The sequence below is a fragment of the Bufo bufo genome, chromosome 1, assembly GCF_905171765.1.
Source record: "Bufo bufo chromosome 1, aBufBuf1.1, whole genome shotgun sequence".
Lineage (NCBI taxonomy): Eukaryota > Metazoa > Chordata > Amphibia > Anura > Bufonidae > Bufo > Bufo bufo.
In genome coordinates this window covers 232,332,516-232,356,016 of record NC_053389.1, presented here as the reverse complement: position 1 = coordinate 232,356,016, position 23,501 = coordinate 232,332,516, and the positions used below count along the sequence as shown (strand labels likewise).

Here is a 23,501-nt window from a genome sequence, read left to right as displayed (position 1 = left end):
TGCCATGGCCTGGCTGTAGAGACCCTACAAGTGGAGCCTATAGCAGCAATAGATTAGCATGGCCTGGGTGTAGAGACCTTACAAGTGGAGGGTAAAATAGCAGTAGATTAGCATGGCCTGGGTGTAGAGATCCTACAAGTGGAGGCTATAGGCGCAGTAGATTAGCATGGCCTGGCTGTAGAGACCCTACAAGTGGAGCTTATAGCAGCAATAGATAAGCATGGCCTGGGTGTACGTAGAGACCTTACAAGTGGAGCCTAAAATAGCAGTAGATTAGCATGGCCTGGCTGTAGATAAGTAAAGTAGAGGCTATAGCCGCAATAGATTAGCATGAGTTGCAGTAGATTGGTAAATTCATTTCATCTACCTTAATTCTTCAGTGACCTGCACACATTTACGGTATAAATAGATCATACCCGGTAAAACGCCATAGTCACCTCAAACTCTGTCCGTTGTGAACATTGTGCTATTACATATTGATACAGAATGATGTGGTGCCAGCCTATTGTGTCACCAGTCATTCTTGGTCTACAGTGCCCATCATGTTTTGCCTCTTAATTAAGAGTGCATACTGGGAGTTAGCGTTGAGGAACAGCTGCAGAGCCAGAGGTTGTCCTCCTCCTCGTTCACTTCTCCGGCTGCTTCAAGCTGTGTTGCTCTTGGTAACTAAGTGCATTGCTTTAATGACATATGGAAAAGAGGCATTTAAAAATGACGCAAATAGATCACTGCAGTTTTTGGAGTCCCTGCGGCCTCTGACTCTGGCATCCGTAATTAGCTTACTATGAATGAACCTTCATCCGTCCATACACAAGACTTACCAGTAAGAGGCTATGAAACTCTCTGAGTATAATAACAAGGAAAATAAAAATTCTAGCAAATAGTGGGGGACAAACCGTGGACAGGCTGCCATATTTATTGCTGCTTCTTTGTGAGTCGGGAGGGGGTAAAAATGGTGTCAAAAAAATATAGTCCTTGTGTCGCAATCCTGTAAAAGATCTGTGGCGTCTGCTGAGATCAGTTACAAGACTGAAGGTTACAGAGGCTTCTCTCTACCAGTCTCCGTCTAGGATCAGACTCGCACAAGCATCCTGAGACTGACAGCGTGGTCACTGTTGAGAATGTCAAAGGGTTTTTATTGTTTTCTCTCATTATATGCATATGGTCTACAGTAGTTGCACTTTCCGTTCTTTATGATGGGCATTCAGAAGAAAAGTTCACAGATATGTCCACATGCTTTATTGTGTCTAGCAGTTGTTGGATCTAGATATTGAACATCATCCCATATGAAACTCTTCTTATTGGTTGATGAATTCATATCTGGTTTGTACCACAGACAGTAGTAAAGTTGTTCTATGGCTGAATTTACACCCTTTGTAGAGTTGCTAGCAGGGTTGTGGATGCATCCATTAGGTAACCACCCTATTTCTAAAATGAGTCACTTGCAACTCATACCAGAGTATATTTCTCACGCTACAGATGAAATCTGCCTCTGCTCTTCTTGTTCTCCTTCTGCGTCACCCATTAGGGGCTGACGTTTTTTCAACTCTCGGTGGTACTTTGCCATTAGAGAGGCATAGATACACCCGTAAGCTGCTGCGACCACCATCATGATGCAGACTACACCACAAACAACTCCAGCAATGATCACAGTGCCAATAGCTCGCCGGACACTTGTAGGGCGATACTTCTGCCTTTGAGGACAGTCTGGACTCGGTTCTGGCTCTGCATGGGCTGGGCTTGTTTTGGTGCAGGGTGGAGCCGGCCTATCAGCAGGTCCTGAACTGTTCTCATCCTCTAACTGTGAACAGTAGCTGAACATCTCTACAGGAACCATGCGTATGTCTCTCCCCCTCAGCTCCTTTGGAAGGGTGCACTGCAGCTCGTCAATCTTCCCCCCTGAAGAGATAATGAATTGGGAGAATGGTTAATTTTAGCTGGATAACCAGATGCAGATTTTTTATGGTACTTTAATGGATAAATGTAGCAGATGAAGTAGAGACACTGGGGGAGATTTATCATCCCCCAAACATCAGGAAACTGGCGTTAAAACCCTGGGTGAGCAACTTTTTAAACGCCATTTGCACAAAAATATTGGCGTTTTACTGTTGCCCGACACTTTCTGAAAAGGAGTTGTAGTATGGGCATGGCCAACTGAACATTTATCATCCTTTATGCCAGTTTCCTGGTGGAAATGGTGACTGAAATCTACACCAACTACAAGCTGGCGTAGATTTCATTCTAGGTGCATGGACTGCCAGAGGATGCGCTTCATTTAAAACAAGGCGTGCACCTCATCATAAATTAAGGGCATCCTTCGGTGACGCGTGGGATATAAACATCAGGGTAGAGCATGCCAGTCTTGATAACTCTCTCCCTATGTCTTCCTGCTGGAGAACCCATGTTGCAGATGTCTGGAGGAGACGGTGCTTGTAATGATCTCCATTTACAGGGACAACAAGCAGGTGTTATACAAAATAGCAAAGGCACAAATCTCATAAGACAATATACCCATCCAAATGCGATGTACCATAGAGGACGACCATTCTGCTGCTATCTGGCCCCTAGACAGAGGGAGTCTGCCCTGGTTGGTTACATCACTTATTTTAGTAGGTGATGAGAACCTTTGCAGGTGTCCCCTCTTCACAAATCCTACAACCAAGGGGTTTGTGTGAGTTAATTTAAAAATCATGGAAAGAAATCCTCATGTCCCACATGGTTAGGAGGATGGAGTGTTAACCAACACCAGAAGGGGGCCCCATCAGCTCTGTGTAGGCCATTATGTTACATAGGAGAATATTAGGCTGGAATTGTATGCACTCGTAATGGACTACTAACACCACCTGGCTACAGCTAATATTACCCAAAATTCTTATCCTGTCTCCAGATGATCAGCTTGAAGCTCATAGCCCCAACTGTAAAATCTGCACCAGTGCCTTTCCTGCTGTTTATGCTACTAGGGACCAGAGCTCTGGTAGACTGCATACGGTGCACTCCCTGAGGCTCATGCACATGGCTTAATTGCCATTTCTAGATGGCCATACTTTACCTATGTATGCCTCTAATTTCATGAGCATTTCTTGTAGCCTTCCATGGCTCTGTACTATGCTGCATGCATGATCTGTGGTATAGGATAGGATAATTGATAGGATATATAATTGCTGGTACCCCACAGGTCAATAGATCAAGAACCTCAAGCTGCCCTTCTGGAGGAGTTTGAATGGAGCGGTAGTCAGGCATGCACAATGTTGCTCCATTCAATCTCTATGGGACTTGCAGGCATAGCTAAGCATTGAATTGTGCCATCTTCATGAGTCCCATAGACTTTAAATTAAGGAGAGTGTGCAAGCATGACAACCACTTCATTGATACTCTTCTGATCCCCGTTCTAATGATCAGTAGTGGCCCTTGCGTTGTGGCCCTAGTGATCATACATTCATCATTTTTCCTGTGGACAGACCATAAATGTTTTAGTGAGATTACCCCATTAATATTCTCTGGTATCTGTGCCCCTTATACCTACATTATAGCATCTGCACCCAAGTAGCCAAGAGTACGTTACGCACATTGGACCCTACTTGTAGAGGAAAAGGGACTGTATGAGGATCAGCATTACTGTGGTCCCACCAACAGTGATGATGAAGCTTCTTGAAACCATGGCTTACCTCGATAAGAGAACCACTCCATCCAGTGCTTGAAGTCTCTGAGGTTGCAGTCACACTCCCAGGGATTGTCACCAAGCTGAATGTTCTCCAAGCTACTTAGAGGTTCAAAGGTCATCCTTTCCAGACTCTGAAGTCGATTGGAGCGTAAGGACAACCAGTGCAGGGTTTGGAGGTCGTCAAATAATCCTGAGGGCAGCAAGGACAAGAAATTGAGGGAGAGGTCCAGTCTACGAAGTTGCGGGAGGCCCTGAAACAGGTCGCGTTCCAAGCCACGAATGCTATTATTGCGAAGGCGTATCTCTGTAAGATTGACCAGTTCCACAAACACTTGTGATGGCAGCTGGTCAAGGAAATTGTTGGAGAGATCCAGGCGGTGCAAGGACGTCAAATTGGAAAAGGGGCCTCCAGACAAAGAGCTTATCCGGTTGTTCAACAGCAGGAGGATTCGGGTGTCCTGGGGGATATCTGTGGGGACAGATGTGAGCCCTCGTCCACTGCAGTCCACCTCCATACTGCTGCTGGTACACGTACAAGATGGCGGGCAGGAGAAGAGGGATGAAGCGAGACACAGAGACAGCGAGCAGACAAGGACTGAAATAGAGAACAGATACAAAGACAGTCAGGATGAGCACAAGATACATGTCATAAAGATGGGGTTAGAATTCTTCCACCTCTTTGGACTATCCCTGATCACGAGGCATCCCACTACTGGAACCTATCTAGAGGGGTTCACAAAATGTGTAGAGTGTCACAATGGGAATAAGTAGGCGGGAAGGTGTGTGATCTCTCTACCTACATTTTGCAGAAATGACTTGTCAGTAGAAAACAAGGTTTGTCATTTACACTACATTCAGAGACTGAAACCCATCCAGACCGTTTCCTGCTCACACAACTGATGAGCTTGTTACAGTTTATCAGTGTAGACATGAACTAAACACAGCAGCAGCATAAATCTCTGTCCTGGCTCTTACATACACTAACACATTATAACAAAGGCTCAGCTGTACAAGCAAGACCAGATCTACATAGGATTTCATGCTCTGGATGTAAACAAGAGTGTTTCTGTTCTTTCAAAGCAAGCAGAGCTCTTAAAAATTGTGAGAAATCGAAAAAAAAGTCTATTAGAAAGTTGGAGAACTTTTCTTTTACAATGATTAACCATTTCCATTAACCCCATTTAATTTCATAATCATTCAGACATGAAGCTCCCTTCACTCGCTTGAAGGGGAGTAAATGAAGCCACAACCCTGCTAAGGCCGCTTTCACACAGCCAGTTTTGATCAGTGATTTCCATCAGTGATTTGTGAGCCAAAACCAGGAGCAGAAAAACACAGAACCGGTGAAAATCTCTGTGTAGCCTCTGTAATGCCCCAGAGTGGCATTACCACTTCTTCACCCCGCTACTGTCTCTAATGGGCTAGTATAATGTCATCTTATGTATTTTGTTCAGGTCCACTACACTGTGCATTCCTAATCTGTTTGTAACTGTCTATTACATGTAATGTTCATGGTTCACCAGCAGGTGGCAGCAAACACGGCAGAGCTGCAGGTAGGTAGAATGGAGCTTCCCATTCCATTCTAAAAAACCCTCTGCGGAGGAGTGGGCTAGTCCCATTTCATGCAGTAAGGGTGGGGTCCAGTGAGAGTTAGGCCCCACATGAGCGTGACGGATTGGCTCTGGATGCGTTCAGTGAAACCTGCATTATTTTGCAAGCAAGTTCAGTCAGTTTTGTCTGCGATTGCCTTCAGTATTTTCCGTTCGGGTGCATTGCGTTTTGATGTGCTAAAAAACTGAAGGTTTACAAACAACATCTCTTAGTAACCATCAGTGAAAAACGCATCGCATCCGGACTTGCTTGCGGATGCAATGCGTTTTCCACTGAAGCCCCATTCACTTCTATGGGGCCAGGGCTGCGTGAAAAACGTAGAATATAGAACATGCTGCGTTTTTAACGCAACGTAGAACTGATGCGTGAAAAAAAACACTCATGTACACTGCCCCATTGAAATGAATGGGTCAGGATTCAGTGCGGGTGCTATGCGCTCACGTCACACATTGCACCCGCGCGGAAAACTCGCTCGTGTGAAAGTGGCCTTAGTCTAGCTTACCCCCCTTCTAGGGGAAGGTGTGCAGGGCACGTCTCGGCTGGATGTGTCCACGCCAGCCAGAGCACCCTAAGCTCTGCTGGCCATGGAGGCCAAAGCTTAAAGCCTCAGAAGCCAGGAGCATAGTTCCCTGGCATAACTTAAGAGTCAGACTACAGAGAGAAGGTGCAGCAGACAGAAGAATCTGAGTTATACAGTCAGCCTGTCAGTACGGCAGTGCCAGAGAGAAACATATGTAGCAGAGTTGAGTTTGCTTGCCAGTTTTAATGTTAAAGCCTGCTGGAACCAAGACAAAGCTTGAAGATCGTTTCTGATGAATGTTTATTCAAGTAAAGATGCTGTTCAACTATATACATGGTCTGGACTAAATTTTTTCTTGCAAATTCCTCAATTATTCCCCCTATTTATTGCTTCGGAGCCAAAGCCTGGGGTCCAGCATGTCCAGGTAGGAGCACCGTGACACATATAAAGGGACATTTTAGGCCGCACTATACCACTCGGCATTCCTACACCTGGGACGTGCGTCATACATCTATTAAGGGCCCTAGGGGGAGGTGCCTGTTGCACCTCCACTTCTGGTTTTGGCTCCCAATCACTGATCGAAATCACTGATCAAACACTGACTGTGTGAAAGCCGCTTTAGGGCTCATTCAGACAACTGTATGTATTTTGCGGTCCGCGGAACGCACATGACCAGCCTTATGATAGAAATGCCTATTTCTTGTCCACAATTGCGGACTAGAATAGGACATGCTCCATCTTTTTTGCGAGGCCACGGAACAGAAGTACGGATGCAGACAGCACACGATGTGCTGTCCACATCTTTTGTGGCCCCACTGAAATGAATGGGTCCGCATCTGTTCTGCAAAGTTGCGGAATGGATGCTGACACATAATGAGCCCTTACACTGGGATGACAGGACACTGCACATTGACATTTGGACGTGGTTAGGATAATTCTCAGATATGTCTCCCCTCTCCATGGGCCCTATAGAATCCACTAGGGTTATCATCATAGTACATACAGTACAGACCAAAAGTTTGGACACACCTTCTCATTCAAAGAGTTTCTTTATTTTCATGACTATGAAAATTGTAGATTCACACTGAAGGCATCAAAACTATGGCATCCACACATGTGGAATTATATACATAACAAACAAGTGTGAAACAACTGAAAATATGTCATATTCTAGGTTCTTCAAAGTAGCCACCTTTTGCTTTGATTACTGCTTTGCACACTCTTGGCATTATCTTGATTAGCTTCAAGAGGTAGTCCCCTGAAATGGTTTTCACTTCACAGGTGTGCCCTGTCAGGTTTAATAAGTGGGATTTCTTGCCTTATAAATGGGGTTGGGACCATCAGTTGCGTTGAGGAGAAGTCAGGTGGATACACAGCTGATAGTCCTACTGAATAGACTGTTAGAATTTGTATTATGGCAAGAAAAAAGCAGCTAAGTAAAGAAAAACGAGTGGCCGTCATTATTTTGAGGCTGGGTTCAGACCTGAGCGTTTTACAGCGCGTTCCTACGTGCTGTAAAACGCTCAACAGGCAAGAACTAATGTTTCCCTATGGGAATGGTTCTCACCTGAGCGTTTCACAGCGCGTACGATCGCGTTGTAAAAGGCCCGACGCCCCAAGAAGTACAGGAGCTTCTTTGGGGCGTCTTGTCGCGCGTTCCCGTACATAGACTGACGGGAAAGCGTGACAATGGGCGTTCGCTTGTTCCGGAGCCGCGTCTGTAATCGCGCATACAGAGTGCTCCATCCCGTACGTTCAGGTCTGAACGCAGCGTAAGAAATGAAGGTCAGTCAGTAAGCCGAAAAATTGGGAAAACGTTGAAAGTAAGGGCTATTTGACCATGAAGGAGAGTGATGGGGTGCTGCGCCAGATGACCTGGCCTCCACAGTCACCGGACCTGAACCCAATCGAGATGGTTTGGGGTGAGCTGGACCGCAGAGTGAAGGCAAAAGGGCCAACAAGTGCTAAGCATCTCTGGGAACTCCTTCAAGACTGTTGGAAGACCATTTCAGGGGACTACCTCTTGAAGCTCATCAAGAGAATGCCAAGAGTGTGCAAAGCAGTAATCAAAGCAAAAGGTGGCTACTTTGAAGAACCTAGAATATGACATATTTTCAGTTGTTTCACACTTGTTTGTTATGTATATAATTCCACATGTGTTAATTCATAGTTTTGATGCCTTCATAGTCATGAAAATCAAGAAAACTCTTTGAATGAGAAGGTGTGTCCAAACTTTTTGTCTGTACTGTATACCATTACCTGTGGGACCCTTGTGGAAGAATAATCTAGTTTTTTGTCAGTAGGCTTCCTATACATTAACATAAGCCTCGATGGACTTATTTTGACCCTCTCCAGTCTGCTTAAATTTCTCACAATGAGTGCTTCTCAAACTGACAGGCCCCTCTGGTGTAATGCCCCCTAGTTGTTGGTGAGACACAGCTGGGGAGGAAATTTTGACATAACTCTGAATATTTACCAGTTTCTGGTTTAGAACATATTTGACTCTTTTGTTCTTATTGTAATGTTCTTCTGGGCTCAGGAGACAAATTTTCACCTAAATTGAGGTAATTTATTTAAATTTTGGCATGGGCTTTGACCAGTGTTGAGGCTCAGATCTCATTATGGGTAGTGACGTCCCAGTAGAACAAGAATGGGAAACCATTCTCTATACACACAGCCGCAAAGCAAAAGATGAATATCCAGCGCCTCTCATCTGCAGAGTCCTGCCACTTTTTTAATGTCACACATTCATCTTATGTTTGAAGCTATTTTTAAAGGTTTTAGAAGTTGTGAATGCCTCCCCCCTCCAGCGCCTGCAGTGAATGGCGTGATGATTGTATCTGCAGGACTGAACAGCTGCCTGTCATGGCCTAGATAATGGGGAGACCTTCTGAGACCTTTGTATATCTGAAGTACAGACGTCCACAATTCACCTTTGTATGGAGGTCACCTAGCTTTTCTAGGGCCCAGAATAGCCTAGTTATGCATTGATCCGTTCCCTGTCACCAAAGGTGTCTGATCTTAAATTTGGGACACACTGTTGTCACTAAGCTTTCTCAAAAACGGATGTAATTGATAAGTGACTGAATGGAGCAATACATACTGTGTCATATCTGAATGTATGGTCTGGAGTTGCTGAGGAAATCTCCTCCGATATGATCCTTGATTGTGTCTGTGCTATCGGCCGATTGATTCTCTTAATTGGTTATATCGCTTACCTTGTGCCTGAACATCGAACTACTCCAACAATAGGGATCAGCAACCTTCGGCACTCCAGCTGCTGTTAAACTACAACTCTCAAAGTCCCATAGAAGTGAAAGGAGGTTTCTGGGAGTTGTAGTTTCAGAACAGCTAAAGTGCCAAAGGTTGCTGATCCCTGCAATAGGACAATTTAAGGGATTACATTTAGGGCTTGTTCACATCTGTGTTGGAAGCTCCATTCGGGGCCCCCGTCACCGATTTGTTGCAGTGACATCTCCTGGCAGGCACGAGCGCATCGCTACTCACACTGATGGCTACTGCTTCCAGGCTCCCTCTCTTACTGGCTGGTGGAGGTCCCGGCCACTGGCATCTTCCAAATACTTCCCCAACCTATCACTGGCGGTCCCAGGGTTTATAAGGCACCTTCCCCAGTGAGAGGGTGCCTGAAATTTAGGTTCCTAGTTTAGAGTTTACCAGTGGAGGCGTGTTATTCTTTCTGACTGACCCTGTACCGAACTTCCACCTGACAACCCACTGATTCTCCCCTATCTTATCTGACCTTGACCTGTTCCTCATGTACCCATTGCTGCCTGTTGTGACCTTAGACGTTTTTCTTAGATACATTTGTATGCAGCCTGCCCCGAATTCGGCCTGTTTCCTGACTACAAATATTGCCCGACCCCCTCGGTGCTTCACACTGGTGTCTCTGACCACATAGGTCAGCCGCCAAATAAAATGGGACTATCTCAAGAGGTAGCACCTTGGTGGCTTCCTTGCAGTAATGACCACATCCCTGTATAGGGATTAAAGGGTGAAAACCAGGAGACTGCCAACCAGGGGACTGCCAGATTTACACCCTCCGAAATAACCCAAAGTGGAACCGGTTAGTTGGTGCAATGAATCCACACCGACTGCCCGTAACAAGATTCCATCAAAAAGACTAGATAAAAAATTCCTGCTTCGGGACTTTTTTGTCAGTGAAAAAACAGGATCCCGAATGGACTCCATTTTAGTTAATAGACTCTGTTCAGTTCTATCTATTATTTTCTACTTAATCTGTTAATTTCCGAAATATACAACGGTGGTGTGAACTCACTCTAAGGGTCCATTTACACATCCGCAAAACACCAGGCCAGCACCCCAATAGAAATGTTCTATTTTTTTGCGGAGCCGCGGACTGGAAATGCGGTTGCGGACAGCACACTGTGTGCTGTCCACATCTTTTCCGTCCCCATTGAAAATGAATGGGTCCGCAAGTAGATGAGATTTTTAAAATGTCATCAACACAATGTCAAAATTTTCTGTGTGGAGATTGACCTGCAGTGTAGATTTCTAAATCCATAGCGTGTCAGTGTCACATTAAAGTACTGTGCCTCTTCGCCATCTACCCTTTCCAGTTGGGTGACGGTCAGAATTTGCTGGATTTACACAGAACATGTTGAGGTCCTGGAGTGGGAGATTTCAGGGAGGCTGTAACATCAACATAGAAAGTCAATGCAAGAGCCTCCCTCAAATCTGCTACATAACATTACAGCATCCATAGCAGATGTCGCCTAGATTTCCACAGACTGAGTGCATTCAAATGTTGCATTGTAATTTACTATTGGATTCTGCTTTACTCCCTGTCTCCTAATGTCAAAGCAGCTGTCTTCACCGTAGTTAAAAAACTCTATTCATAAGGGGACATTCACATGTCCATATCTGTTTTGCAGTCTGCAAATTACGGATCTGCAAAATACGGATACAGTCCATGTGCATCCCGCACTTTCCGCAGACCGAAAAAATGCTTATTCTTGTCTTCAAAATGGACAAGAATAGTACATGTTCTATAATATGCGGCATGGCTTCATGGATGTGGACAGCACATGGATGCTGTCAACATACCTTCAATGGGTCCTCGTGCAATCTTCAAAAAATGCGGATTGGACCCGGACAAAAAATACAGTAGTTTGAACGGTGTCACCTGATTTGTTGCGTACATTTCTGCAACTGTCCCAGTTGTCTTTGGGTTCTGTCTGGTACTGCAGCTCAACCCAATTGAAATGAATGATGCTGAGCGGCAGTAGCACACTCAACCTAGGGGTGGCGCTGTGTTTGAAATCAGGCAGTCAAGTTCTCCTAAACCAGGGGTCAGCAACCTCTGGCACTCCAGGTGTTGTGAAGCTACATCTCCCATCATGCACACTTTCTTGGCTGTTCTCTAAACTCCCACTCAAGTGGAAGGAGCATGCTGGGAGTTGTAGTTTCGCAACAGCTGGAGTGCCGAAGGTTGCTGATCCCTGTCCTAAACTTTTAGTAGAAAAGTTTGACCACGCTCCCCATTTGTTTCCAGGAGTCCTGAGGCTCTGAACTTACAGTAGGGGCTCCAACCAATATTGTCCACTTACACATCTCTAACAAGTAGAGTTCCCCTATATTTATTCCTGCCTGTTTGTCTAGTTCAGGTCGCCAGGTAAAATATCTCCAAGATCGAGTGTCTGATGCGTCCACAAAGGCACAATGTTCCTTTCAGGTACTTGTATAGCAAAGTGATTAATAATGAATCTGTTATGGAAAAAAGAAGTGCGTCTAATTGTTCAGAGAGCCGGGGTGGCTTCTTGTGTAACCGACACTTGCACCGAGCAAGCACAGTCCCCGAGAGCTGCTTTTCCCTTGAAATCCACCCCCTTCAGTATGATAAATATTTAGTGTCATCTGTCACTGCTGTAATGTTTCTTGTATTCAACAAGCTGGAGGAAGGAAGATATTCCTCCCCAGATAATTCACCACGGACATGGGTAGTTCCATCAAATCTATATATGACAACCAGTGTACATTAATCTACAAGGGGAGTAACTTACATCCTGTATTATACTCCAGAGCTGCACTCACTATTCTGCTGGTGGAGTCACTGTGTACATACATTACTTACCCTCTACTGATCCTGAGTTACATCCTGTATTATACTCCAGAGCTGCACTCACTATTCTGCTGGTGGAGTCACTGTATACATACATTACTTACCCTGTACTGATCCTGAGTTACATCCTGTATTATACTCCAGAGCTGCACTCACTATTCTGCTGCTGGAGTCACTGTGTACATACATTACTTATCCTGTACTGATCCTGAGTTATATCCTGTATTATACTCCAGAGCTGCACTCACTATTCTGCTGCTGGAGTCACTGTGTACATACATTACTTATCCTGTACTGATCCTGAGTTATATCCTGTATTATACTCCAGAGCTGCACTCACTATTCTGCTGCTGGAGTCACTGTGTACATACATTACTTATCCTGTACTGATCCTGAGTTATATCCTGTATTATACTCCAGAGCTGCACTCACTATTCTGCTGCTGGAGTCACTGTGTACATACATTACTTATCCTGTACTGATCCTGAGTTACATCCTGTACTATACTCTAGAGCTGCACTCACTATTCTGTCGGTGGAGTCTCTGTGTACATACATTACTTACTCTGTACTGTTCCTGAGTTACATCCTGTATTATACTCCAGAGCTGCAATCACTATTCTACTGCTGGAGTCACTGTGTACATACATTACTTATCCTCTACTGATCCTGAGTTACATCCTGTTCCTGTATTATACATCAGAGGTAAACACACCATTATGCTGGTTGTTTTCAGAGACACCCATAACAGCTCAGCATGCAAATCACCAGTTCAGGCACCGAACAGGCAGGGAATGCTGGTAGGTTTCAGCTCTGAAGCTTGCAGAATTGTTAATGCATTTGTGGAATATAATACATGCTGTAACTGTGCTACTGTGCATACATAAACTGCATATTGGTAGCACAATAATGATAACTAGTAAACTACAGCAGAGTAGGTTCTGTTGGAATATGTGTGAATATTTATTCAGTTTTTTTTGCACACAGTTGGGGTCATTTTTTAAAATAATTATGCCAATTTTTGGCATAAAAAAGTCATAAGACCCTTTTTTGTGACTTTTTTTATTTATTGCCTGTGCAACAATATTTTGTCGCTTGGGTGTTTTTACCCTGTCCTCGCCACTTGGGGGCAGTGCTTGTCATCAGCCCCAGCAAACTCATTAACATTTATACATGGAAACAGTCAGAAAAGTGGAGTGAAAACTGCTTCAGTCAGGTCTGGAGTAGATTTCACTTCAGCCGCACGAACTGCTGGAGGTGCTCCTAATTTATGACGAAGTCTGCGCAGGGGCTATCACAAGCCATGTAAAAAGCTGGTCTTTAATAAATGACCCTGAGTGTGGTGTTTTCTTCATGACATTTTTTCATATAGGAAAGGTGGTTTGAAAATCTGGAGCTGGCGTTTTTACCATAAATAAAAAAATAAATAAAAAAAAAGCGTAATAACGCAGTTGCAAAAAACGCCAAAAAAAGCCTGTGTGTTAAAGCAGCCTCACAGAGGCATGGCATCTATTTCCAAAGGATCCTGACTGTAAGGCTTTATGCACACGTCCGTTGGGCGACCGTGGCCGTATTGCGGCCCGCAAACGGTGGGTCGGCAATCCACGGCCGCTGGCCGTGTGCACCACGCTTCACGGATGCGGACCCATTAACTTGAATGGGTCCGCAATTCCAGAGATGCGGAACGGAATCACAGAACGGAACACTGGAAGCACTACGGAGTGCTTCCATAGTGTTTCTTTCCATTGTTCAGCACCGCAAATAAATATGACATGTCATATAGATGATGGAGGTGAGTGGTTAGAGGCTGATGCATCACAGGAAGGTTTATTCGAAGAACAGCAGTTGTTTTTAGGTATTGCCGCTCAGCAGTATTCACTTCAGTGCAATACCAGACACAACCCATGGCCCGGTGTGGCACTGTTTCTTTAAGGAACCAGCTTTCTTATCCGATTTAATAGCAGGAGGCAATGAGTGGGCCTGGACCCTTTAACCTCCTCCCTCTGCAATATATGCATTTCCAGCCCAGGACAGCCTGAATTTGCTGGGCTCTGTCTCTGAAAATTACGGACAGCCCCTGCAAATTTGGGACTTGGAGACTATGCATTACAGGTGGCCGTTTAGACGGGGGCGATCGCATACAGATGTAGCAGGGTTAACACGCAAACTCTTAACTCAAATTTCTTAACTCATCGTGTTGTCTTGAAACAAAAGCCATTGAAAAGCAATTGAAGGTGTTTGCTTAATGCATTTAGTTTAGACAACACGTCTCATAAACCATGTGTGTTAACTCTACTACATCTGTAGTACATGGCTCATGCGGCTTTATGAGTACTAGTTCTTCAGAGGAGCGGGCTGGACCATTGCATTGGTACCTTCTGAGTCTCCCCTGTCTCTTTACAGATTGTAAGCTCTTGTGAGCAGGGCCCTCGCTTCCATTTGATGGGTTCAGCCTGTATTACACCAGCCGTTTTTCGGCAGATGATCACTACCGAGCGATCGCATGGACGCTCATTAGCGATCATCTTGCAGTGTAATACTGCCGTCGATTGCCAGATGAACGAGCAAACTAGCTCGTTCATCGGGCAGTTGTGATTTTTAAGCATGCTTAAATATCATGGTTTGCCGACGGCAGATTGTGCAGTCTAATTGCAATCTGCCACCGGCAAACCACTGTACAGCCTAGTGACGGGCGATGGCATAACGATAGCTCCTCCCCATGCTGCGGAGGAGATCGCTGCCTGTAAGAGCAGCGGTCTCCTCCACTAGTGAGCCCTCTCCACAATCAGCCTGTGTAATACAGGCTTTCGTTTCTTGCTTTGCGTTGTCTGATTTAGTTTGAATTGTAAAGTGCTGCAGACTATGTTGGCACCATATAAATCTAGATTATGATCTATTATGCCTTTCATGGCCCTTCCTAGTATTAATTTGCCTCATCCGTGATTCTAACCCTTCCAAAAAGGCAGAAATGAAATGACTTTGCCGTACATTGTATTTCTGAGCTTTCGCTGGGGAAGGTCCTGATGATGGTCTCTCCAGGCTGTGGGGGGCACCCAGGGGTCAGGGATGGGGGTGGCGGTGATGAGCAGTGCTTTTAATTTTGCAGAAATTTTCCTATTTAACTTCAAAGTGGCTGAAGTGAGATGTATGAATCTTTTATTAGATAAATGATTAACTGCCTCTCCTCAATGCTTCATCTTTCCTCTGGGCTACAGATAAATGCGCCAACTGAAGGGAGACCGATACAGACGAAGCGTTCCTCGTTGTAACCTCTTCATTGCCATACAGCCTATTCATATGACATCCGTACCGGACCTGCATACCATATAGGCAGCCCTTAAACCTTCTATGGGAGATGCGGCAACTTTTTTTTTTTGGCTCTAATCCCGGGGGGGGGGGGAAGGGGGGAGGAGAACCTTCTCAGGGCTTCTCAAGAAGCTCTGCACCAAGGGGCAGTCTGTCTAATAAAGGGATGAGATGGGTTGGAGCAGACAAGCATTGGCTTTTTACATCATCGGATGGAGGTGGTGGTGTGATGCCGGCCGGGTACGTAATTAATGCTTTGCCACCAGATCATTAGCGCTGGGAGCATCGGGTACTTATGCACTTGGCCAGCAGTCACAGGTGCCCTCCTGAACTCAACTGTATCACCCTCCTCAGGACAGTATTTGGGGGGTGGCATCCGAGGCAGAGCTGGCTAGAAGCTCATTTGCTTACCTTCGTCCTCAGGACAGTGATACAATTGAATACTGTGGCGAAGGCGGCAATAGTTTGTGCCCCACTGTGGTATTTGGTTCTGCTGGGGCGGTACTTTGTGCCCCACTGTGGTATTGCAGGCCACACCTACCTGTGTTGGCCCTGCCTACTTGTGTTTCTCTGTCTTTTTAAATTGGACCTGTCTAGAACATGTGGCCACTTTTAGTTGTTTTTTTCTCCAGTCCACCCCTGCCGCTCTCAGGGTATGGCACATTCCTACCACTCACACCCAACCAGGAATGGAGAAGTGGCCACACCAGAATCCTCACATAATAGTAATACCTGGTGCAGATTTGAAATCCGAAGCATGTCCGTTTATGTTGCGAATGTGTGCCATGGATTTCAGCCTTTGCAGATAAAAAAAAATAAACAACCCCTTTAAGCAGCTACATATATGTATATTAGTGTCATTAGTGTTACAGAGCTTTGTTTCTATGTTTGTTACTTCCTCTAACTACTACAATCTGTGCTCTGAACAATAGGTTGCTTCTCTGTGCTGCACAGACTAGTTTTAAAGGGACACTTCTGTCAGAAAGAGGTATTTTTGTAACTCAATATTCATAGAAAGCTTTTTTTTATTTTCTATTTTATAGAATTGCCTTTTTTTCATGTCGGCACTTCTATACCATTGAAAATTAAATACAAAATATTGTCCTGTAGTCGCCAACACCAGTGATAAGACTTCCTATGTAGCTAGCCAATCCACTGTCAGTTTGCTGCTGCTGTAATGGGTAAGAAGTTATCTGAGGACTGTTCCTCATGATGATAGTAGGTGTAGAATTAGGATAACAGTATGACAACTATATTGTTCTCTTGTTAGGCCTAGATAAAGATGTCCACAGAAGAGCACTGCACTTAACTCTGTAATGAGTGATGCTCTAATAGTCACTCACCCCCCTTCCCTCTCTGGTCAGAGTGATGGTCTGACTTAGAAAGCCAAGCGAGGCTGTCTGTTGGGCTAAAACGCCAAACAAAGGAGGAAGTTAAAAAGCCAGGATTTACTTTATCCAGAAAACCATACATCTGGTTTGTGCATCGAATATTTACATATAGGTATAAAAATCGGATGGCGGGAAACCTGAGACCAGAAGTCTGAGTGTCCTGCCTTACTGCAAAGCATCATGGATATTTATGGAGTATGATAAAACCTCCCTCTAAGTAGACCTCGGCAGTGCAATTAACACAAGGCAGTTCTGGAGTTATGACATATGTGAGAAATAATATCACTATTTCTGTACATTACCCGCTATTTATAAAGTGTAGGTGGCCAGCGCATCTGAATATGTGCTTGGTGCTACTGTAATGAACAATTCGGGGAGCACCAGCAGGGTGATCCTGCTCCTCCTGGGGGGCATAAACTGAATGTTATGTCTCAGGTCACCACATAACTGTTAATATGGGGTCTTGGACACTGTATTAGTAGGTGAAATACTTCTGGAGACCCAGGCTTTTTACTGCAACGGAGCTGCCTTGTTTCAGTAATCTGAAATCCACCTCTTGTTTCCTCCAATGCGTAGGCTGCTGCACTGTCCTTTCTCTATGATTTACACTACAGCTCTGCTCTATTAGAGCACAGCTATGATTAATAAATTCAGCTTAAGGCTACATGCACACAAACGTTGTTTGTTTCCATGTCCGTTCCGTTTTTTTGCGGATAGGATGCGGACCTATTCATTTCAATGGTGCTGTCCGCATCAGTATGTCTGTTCCGTAGCCCCGACAAAAAAATAGAGCATGTCCTATTCTTGTCCGTTTTAGGCATTGTTACAATGGATCCGCACAAAAAACCGGATGGAATACGGATGTCATCCGTTTTTTTTTTTGGCGGATCCGCAATTTGCAGACCGCAAAACACATACAGTCGTGTGCATGTAGCCTAAAGCTGGGAATCATACATGTTCTTCACCGTTGGGTTCAGACTCCATTTCTTGGGTCTCCCCATGTCAAACTGGAGCAGTGACATGTTACCTATGCATCATGTCACTGGGTCACGTGATGCATGGAAGATCTGTCACTGCCACCGTCAGTCATTGGCTGCAGTGCCCACGTGACACAAGTCAAACCAGATATTGATGTGAGGAGACCTGTGACCTGCAGCGCTTAAGGGGGTGCAATGGAGCTGAAACGCATGTGAATGTACCCTGCACCAGTGGCCCTCATGAATCCGACCTTGCCTAACTGGCGATGCCTCGTCTGACTTGTAACACAGGAATGGCAATATTTAGTATTTCTTTTGAAAAGCACACATAACTGCTACAGCTTTATCTCCGTGCAAACTGGTGGGGGCCATTTTATTGGTGTTCATAGAGTTCAGTTACCCATGTGAAAGACCCAAACTTGTGCTAGCAAACTGGAATGGATTCCCTGTATAAATAGATATTGGGGGTCATTTAAAAGATTTTAATGCCAGGTTCCAGTGTAAAAAAACGTCTCGAGAACCCTTTGCAGCGACTTTTTAAACGTCCGAGCGCGGAAATTTTTGTGCCATCCTTGCCACCTGAACTTCAGCTCCAGCAGACTTACTTAACTTTTTCGCCAGAAAAAAAAAGCGTAAAAAAGGAGTCAAAATGACTCCAGTCACGGTCTCAGCACTGGATACGTGTGACTTGAAGTGGTAATCATGGGGGGCAGAGAGGTTTCAAGACTTCACTGAGCTCATGGATAAACATTTTGTTTGAGCCCTAATGAATTTCAGTATACGTCATAATTTTCTGTGAAATTGAATGATTACACCCAGAGGCTAAAAATCCATGCTAGTCTAACACCTCGCAGCTGAAGGTTTGCTACATTTGTATCCAGTCTAACCAGACCTCCGGGAGCTTAATAGCCTGGACTCTAGAGTGAAACTTTAGCAACTATCAGAGCAAGGGAGTAATGTGTTGTTTAGCATACAGATATTTCTATAGACTGCATGCAGTTGTGACAAACCCAGCTGCAGTAGGTCAGGGCAGATTTCATTTAACTGACAGCAAGCAGAGATGTTGAAACACAAGTTTTCATTATACAACGACTAAAGGGGTATTCCCGTCTCAGTCATTTATGTCTGAGATCAGAATACCCATCTTATGCTGTGGCCAGTTATGGCAAGGTTTAGGGAAACAGCCCAGAGATTTATGCTGCATTAATTCCGTAACGGCTATAGAAATGAATGGGAACCACAAAAACGGGTGTATCACAGCCCGCTCAGCTGTTGAATAGGGGAGATGGGAATACCCCTTTAAGCTTTGTTTACAGCAGACTGAACTGGCCCTTTAAACTCCAAGTATTACACATTACCCACCCCCGTACAGTGGTCCCATAACCTGAATAATTTGGCGATCATTTTTTAATAAATCACCCCCTTCCTGTCCTCGATCTGCTCTTTTGTGATTCTATCATACATAACCATATGAATATTCATCCACTTACGCGAGGTCTGTGCCCATCTGCAGGAGAAGCGTCTCCTTGGCTCCCGCATCCTGCTGTTACGCACCCACAGTGCTGGAAGTCTCCACTTTTACATGGGTCAGGCTGTGCAGGGTGGTCCTGGCTGAAGACTGGTGGAATACAAGAGACAGACACACACAGTCACGTACTGTTCAGACCGATGCACTAGTATCTCCACCTGCTGCTCCACCTTTCCAAATCATCTGCCATTTACAAAGAGCAAACTGGCTCAACCACAGGATCAACTTTCTGTACTTGAATTACATTTTGTGTATGTCTATAGCCCCAGGGAAGTGGTGACTCTTAGCTGAGGCTTTACATGTGTAGAACTACAAATATCAGCACACCATTGCACCAGCAGATTTATTTACATTGGGAAGCATCTTATATAAACCAGAAGGGGTGCTTGAGCTATGTTCAGGGTTAGTTACATCCTGTTCTGGTGGAGTCACTGTGTACATACATTACATTACTTATACTTTACTAATCCTGAGTTACATCCTGTACTATACTCCAGAGCTGCACTCACTATTCTGCTGGTGGAGTCACTGTGTACCTACATTACATTACTTATCCTGTACTGATCCTGAGTTACATCCTGTATAATACTCCAGAGCTGCACTCACTATTCTGCTGGTGGAGCCACTGTGTACATACATTACATTACTTATCCTGTACTGATCCTGAGTTACATCCTGTATTATACTCCGGAGCTACCCTCACTATTCTGTTGGCGGAATCACAGTCTACATACATTACTTATCCTGTACTGATCCTGAGTTACATCCTGTATTATACTTCAGAGCTGCACTCACTATTCTGCTGGTGGAGTCACTGTGTACATACATTATTTATCCTGTACTGATCCTGAGTTACATCCTGTATTATACTCCAGAGCTGCACTCACTATTCTGCTGGTGGAATCACTGTGTACATACATTACAATACATTACTTATCCTGTACTGATCCTGAGTTACATCTTGTATTATACTCTAGAGCTGTACTCACTATTCTGATCGTGGAGTCACTGTGTACCTACATTACATTACTTATGCTGTACTGATCCTGAGTTATATCCTGTATTATACTCCAGAGCTGCATTCTTTATTCTATTGGTACAGTCACTGTTTACATGCCCAGTGCCTTGAAAAGTATTCATATTTTAATCTGGAAAGTGTTGCGTGCATTTGTATTCAGCCTCCCTGAGTCAGTACTTTGTAGAACCACCTTTACTGCATATACAGCTGCAAGTCTTTTGGGGTATGTCTCTACCAGCTTTGCACATCTAGAGGCTGAAATTTTTGCCCATTTTGCTTTGCAAAATAGCTCAAGCTCAGTCAGATTGGATGGAGAATGTCTGTGAGCAGCAATTTTCAAGTCTTGCCACAGATTCTCAATAGGATTTAGGTCTGGACTTTGACTGAGCCATTCTAACAATATGCTTTGATCTAAACCATTCGATTGTAGCTCTGACTGTATGTTTAGGGTCATTGTCCTGCTAGATGGTGAACCTCCGTCCCAGTCTCAAGTTTTTTGCAGCCTCTACCAGGTTTTCCACCAGGATTTTCCTGTATATAGCTCCATCCATTTTCCCATCAACTCTGCCTAGCTTCCCTTTCCCTGCTGAAGAAAAGCATCCCCACAGCATGATGCTGCTGCCACCACCATGTTTCACGGTGGGGATGGTGATGTGCACGGTTAGTTTTCCACCACATATAGCGTTTTGCATTTAGACCAAAATGTCCAACTTTGGTTTTATCTGACCAGAGCACCTTCTTGCCACTCTTCTCTCAAGGCCAGATTTGTGGAGTATACGACTAAAAGTTGTCCTGTAGAAAGATTCTCCTACCTGATTTGTGGATTTCTGCAGCTCCTCCAGAGTGACCATGGGCCACTTGGCTGCTTTTCTAATTAGTGTTCGCTTTGCCTGGGCTGTCGGTTTAGGTGGACGGCCATGTCTTGGTAGGTTTGCAGTTGTGCCATACTTTCATTTTTGGATGATGGCTTGAACAGATGTTCAGAGCTTGGGATATTTTTTATAACCTTGCTTTACACTTCTTCACAACTTTATCCCTGACCTGTCTGAGGTGTTCCTTGGTTTTGATGATGCTGTTTGATCACTAATGTTCACTAACAAACCTCTGAGACCTTCAAAGAACAGTTGTAGTTATACTGAGAATAAATTACACACAGGTGGACTAATTTACTAATTAGGTGATGTCTGAAGGCAATCGGTCACACTGGATTTTATTTAGGAGTATCAGAATACAGGGGGTCAAATACAAATGCACGCCACACTTTTAAGATTTTCATTTATTAAAATGATTTAAACCATGTATCATTTTCTTTTCTTTTCACACATACTTGCTACTTTGTGTTGGTCTATCACATAAAATCACAATAAAATACATTGGGACACATTTGTTATGGCTGGTGTTTTAGACGCCGATCTTAAAGGGAACCTGTCCCCGGGATTTTGTGTATAGAGCTGAGGACATGGGCTGCTAGATGGCCGCTAGCACATCCACAATATCCAGTCCCCTTAGCTCTCTGTGTAAAAAGAAAACGATTTGATAGATATGCAAATTAACCTGAGATGAGTCCTGTCCCTGAGATAAGTCCAGCGTGAAGGAGCCCAGCACCGCCCCGCATCCACCGAATCTCCTCCTTGCTCCCCGACGTCACAAAGCTAGAGCTCCGTAATCTCGCGATGCGCCAGCTAGCGCATGCGCAGTGTTCTCGTAGTGTTCCTTCCCTGTGCTGGCATCAGCCTCACCGGCTCGTACACTGCGTGGGGCCCTTCTCTCTTCTACATCGGTATTCACTAGAGGAGCCTTTACTAGAGGAGCTGTGTGGACGCCATGGGTTAATTGCTTATATCACCCCCTGGACAACTGCTGTAAGCTACCAGAAGAGGCCCACACTCCCCGGTTAGGGGATTAATGGGGGCTAAAGACCTGTGACTATGGAGGCTGGAAGTCATCTCCCATATCTACACATTGGTCACAGAGGCTGGCCGGCCTAATAGCTGTCTCCACATGTTCCTCATATGCCCGCTTTTTAATGTGTACCTCTGAACTCACCTCTATTGCTCCTATTGCTTCTTACAGCAGGAAACTACCACTATTGCTCCTTAGACATAACTGGAGTTACCGCACACGGAGAGATCTATACTAGTGACTGTACTATGACTTTTCTTACGTGCTCGCACTTTATTGTTAAGAGTTTTGCTCCTTTATTTGACTCCACCAATTAGAGGAGTTTATAGTATCTTAATAACTTGACCCTCATTTAAAATCTGGCACGAACCTTGGGTGACTTAGCCTCGTCCTACGGCTACAAAACCTTACAAGGGGACTGCTTTATACATCTTTATATGAATTCTTGTTTTGGCTGAGGGGGGATACCAACTTCCCCAGATTTTAAATCTCTTCTCCACATATAAAAACATCAGACTATATCTTTCCCCTTTGAAGTTTGGAATATTCTTCAGCTAGTCAGACCCCTCCGGAATACAAATCTTTTTCTTTTTTCCTTTTTTTTTTGCACTTTCAACTGTATCTTCATATGTTTGTTTTTACTGCACTTGATGATTTATGATTGTAATTTATTTTTACTCTGTGAATTAGAAAAAAAGGGGGTGTAGAGAGAGAGAGAGGAGAGAAGCAAGAAAGGGGCAGAGAAAAGAGAAAGAAAGGAGAAAAAAAAGGCAAAGGAGAGAAGAGGGGAAGGAAAGGGGGAAGAGAAGGAAAGGAAAAAAAAAAAAGGAGGGAAAAACTTTAGGTTTTGAATCCCTGGAAAATTATGCCTCCAAAGAACTACAACAGGAAATCATCCGTCCTGACCTCCCCTAAAGGGGCAGGACCGAGTAGTCCTCTGACTAAGATGGATACGTTTCTAAAATCCCCCCCAGCATAAAACTAGGGAGACCCAGAAAACACAGGGGCTTTTGGAAAGTAGGATCTCAGATAGGGAAGGGATTCCACAAGATATGGTGGAAACAGGAGGAGAAGTAATAAATAGATAAGAAAATAGGACTCATTGATAAGAAGTTAGAAGACATCCTAGAGGCAGTCCAACTCTCGAATCAATATCTACGAAAATAGCATCTGTGCAGTCAGACATTATGCTAATTAGGGACGACATGAATAAAATCTATGAAAAGGTTAAAGGTCTTCAGGAGTTTTCAACAGACATAAAAAAGAGATGGTTCAAACAATTAAGAGAATTGATGTATCCAATTATATTAGGGTTCCTAGTGGGAGTAGAGGGTGATGATACCGTAGAATTTATTCAAAAATGGTTGCTGTCTGTTTTTGGTGCCGATCTTCTCTCTCCCACATTTGTAATTGAGTGGGCCCACCGCATTCCAGGGAGAACCCCCCCCCCCCCCCCGGTGGCCCCCTTAGGGCTATCCTAGCTAGGAT

General features: G+C 44.4%; 2 protein-coding genes across 5 annotated transcripts in view; one reads left to right on the top strand and one right to left on the bottom strand.

Annotated features, from left to right (window-relative positions):
• CACNA2D4 (calcium voltage-gated channel auxiliary subunit alpha2delta 4) overlaps window positions 1–23,501 on the top strand; it is a 256,717-nt gene that overhangs the window by 175,958 nt on the left and 57,258 nt on the right. The gene's annotated exons all lie outside the window — the stretch shown is intronic.
• Window positions 1,469–17,610, bottom strand: LRTM2 (leucine rich repeats and transmembrane domains 2). Its single transcript, XM_040415464.1, has 4 exons — window positions 17,543–17,610; window positions 16,541–16,605; window positions 3,666–4,256; window positions 1,469–1,899 (listed from the first exon to the last, which is right to left on the bottom strand). Exons 1-4 carry the CDS (start codon window positions 17,608–17,610, stop codon window positions 1,469–1,471), a joined length of 1,155 nt encoding a protein of 384 aa, XP_040271398.1.

Coding starts and splice junctions, on each gene's coding strand:
- LRTM2 (XM_040415464.1), bottom strand. CDS start 17,610: ATGTCACTGCTCCAGTTTGACATGGGGAGACCCAAGAAATGGAGTCTG. Junction 4,257..16,540: donor TGACCAGAGAGGGAAGGGGG/GTGAGTGACTAT, acceptor TCTCTATTTCAG/TCCTTGTCTGCTCGCTGTCT. Junction 1,900..3,665: donor GGAGTGGTTCTCTTATCGAG/GTAAGCCATGGT, acceptor TTATCTCTTCAG/GGGGGAAGATTGACGAGCTG.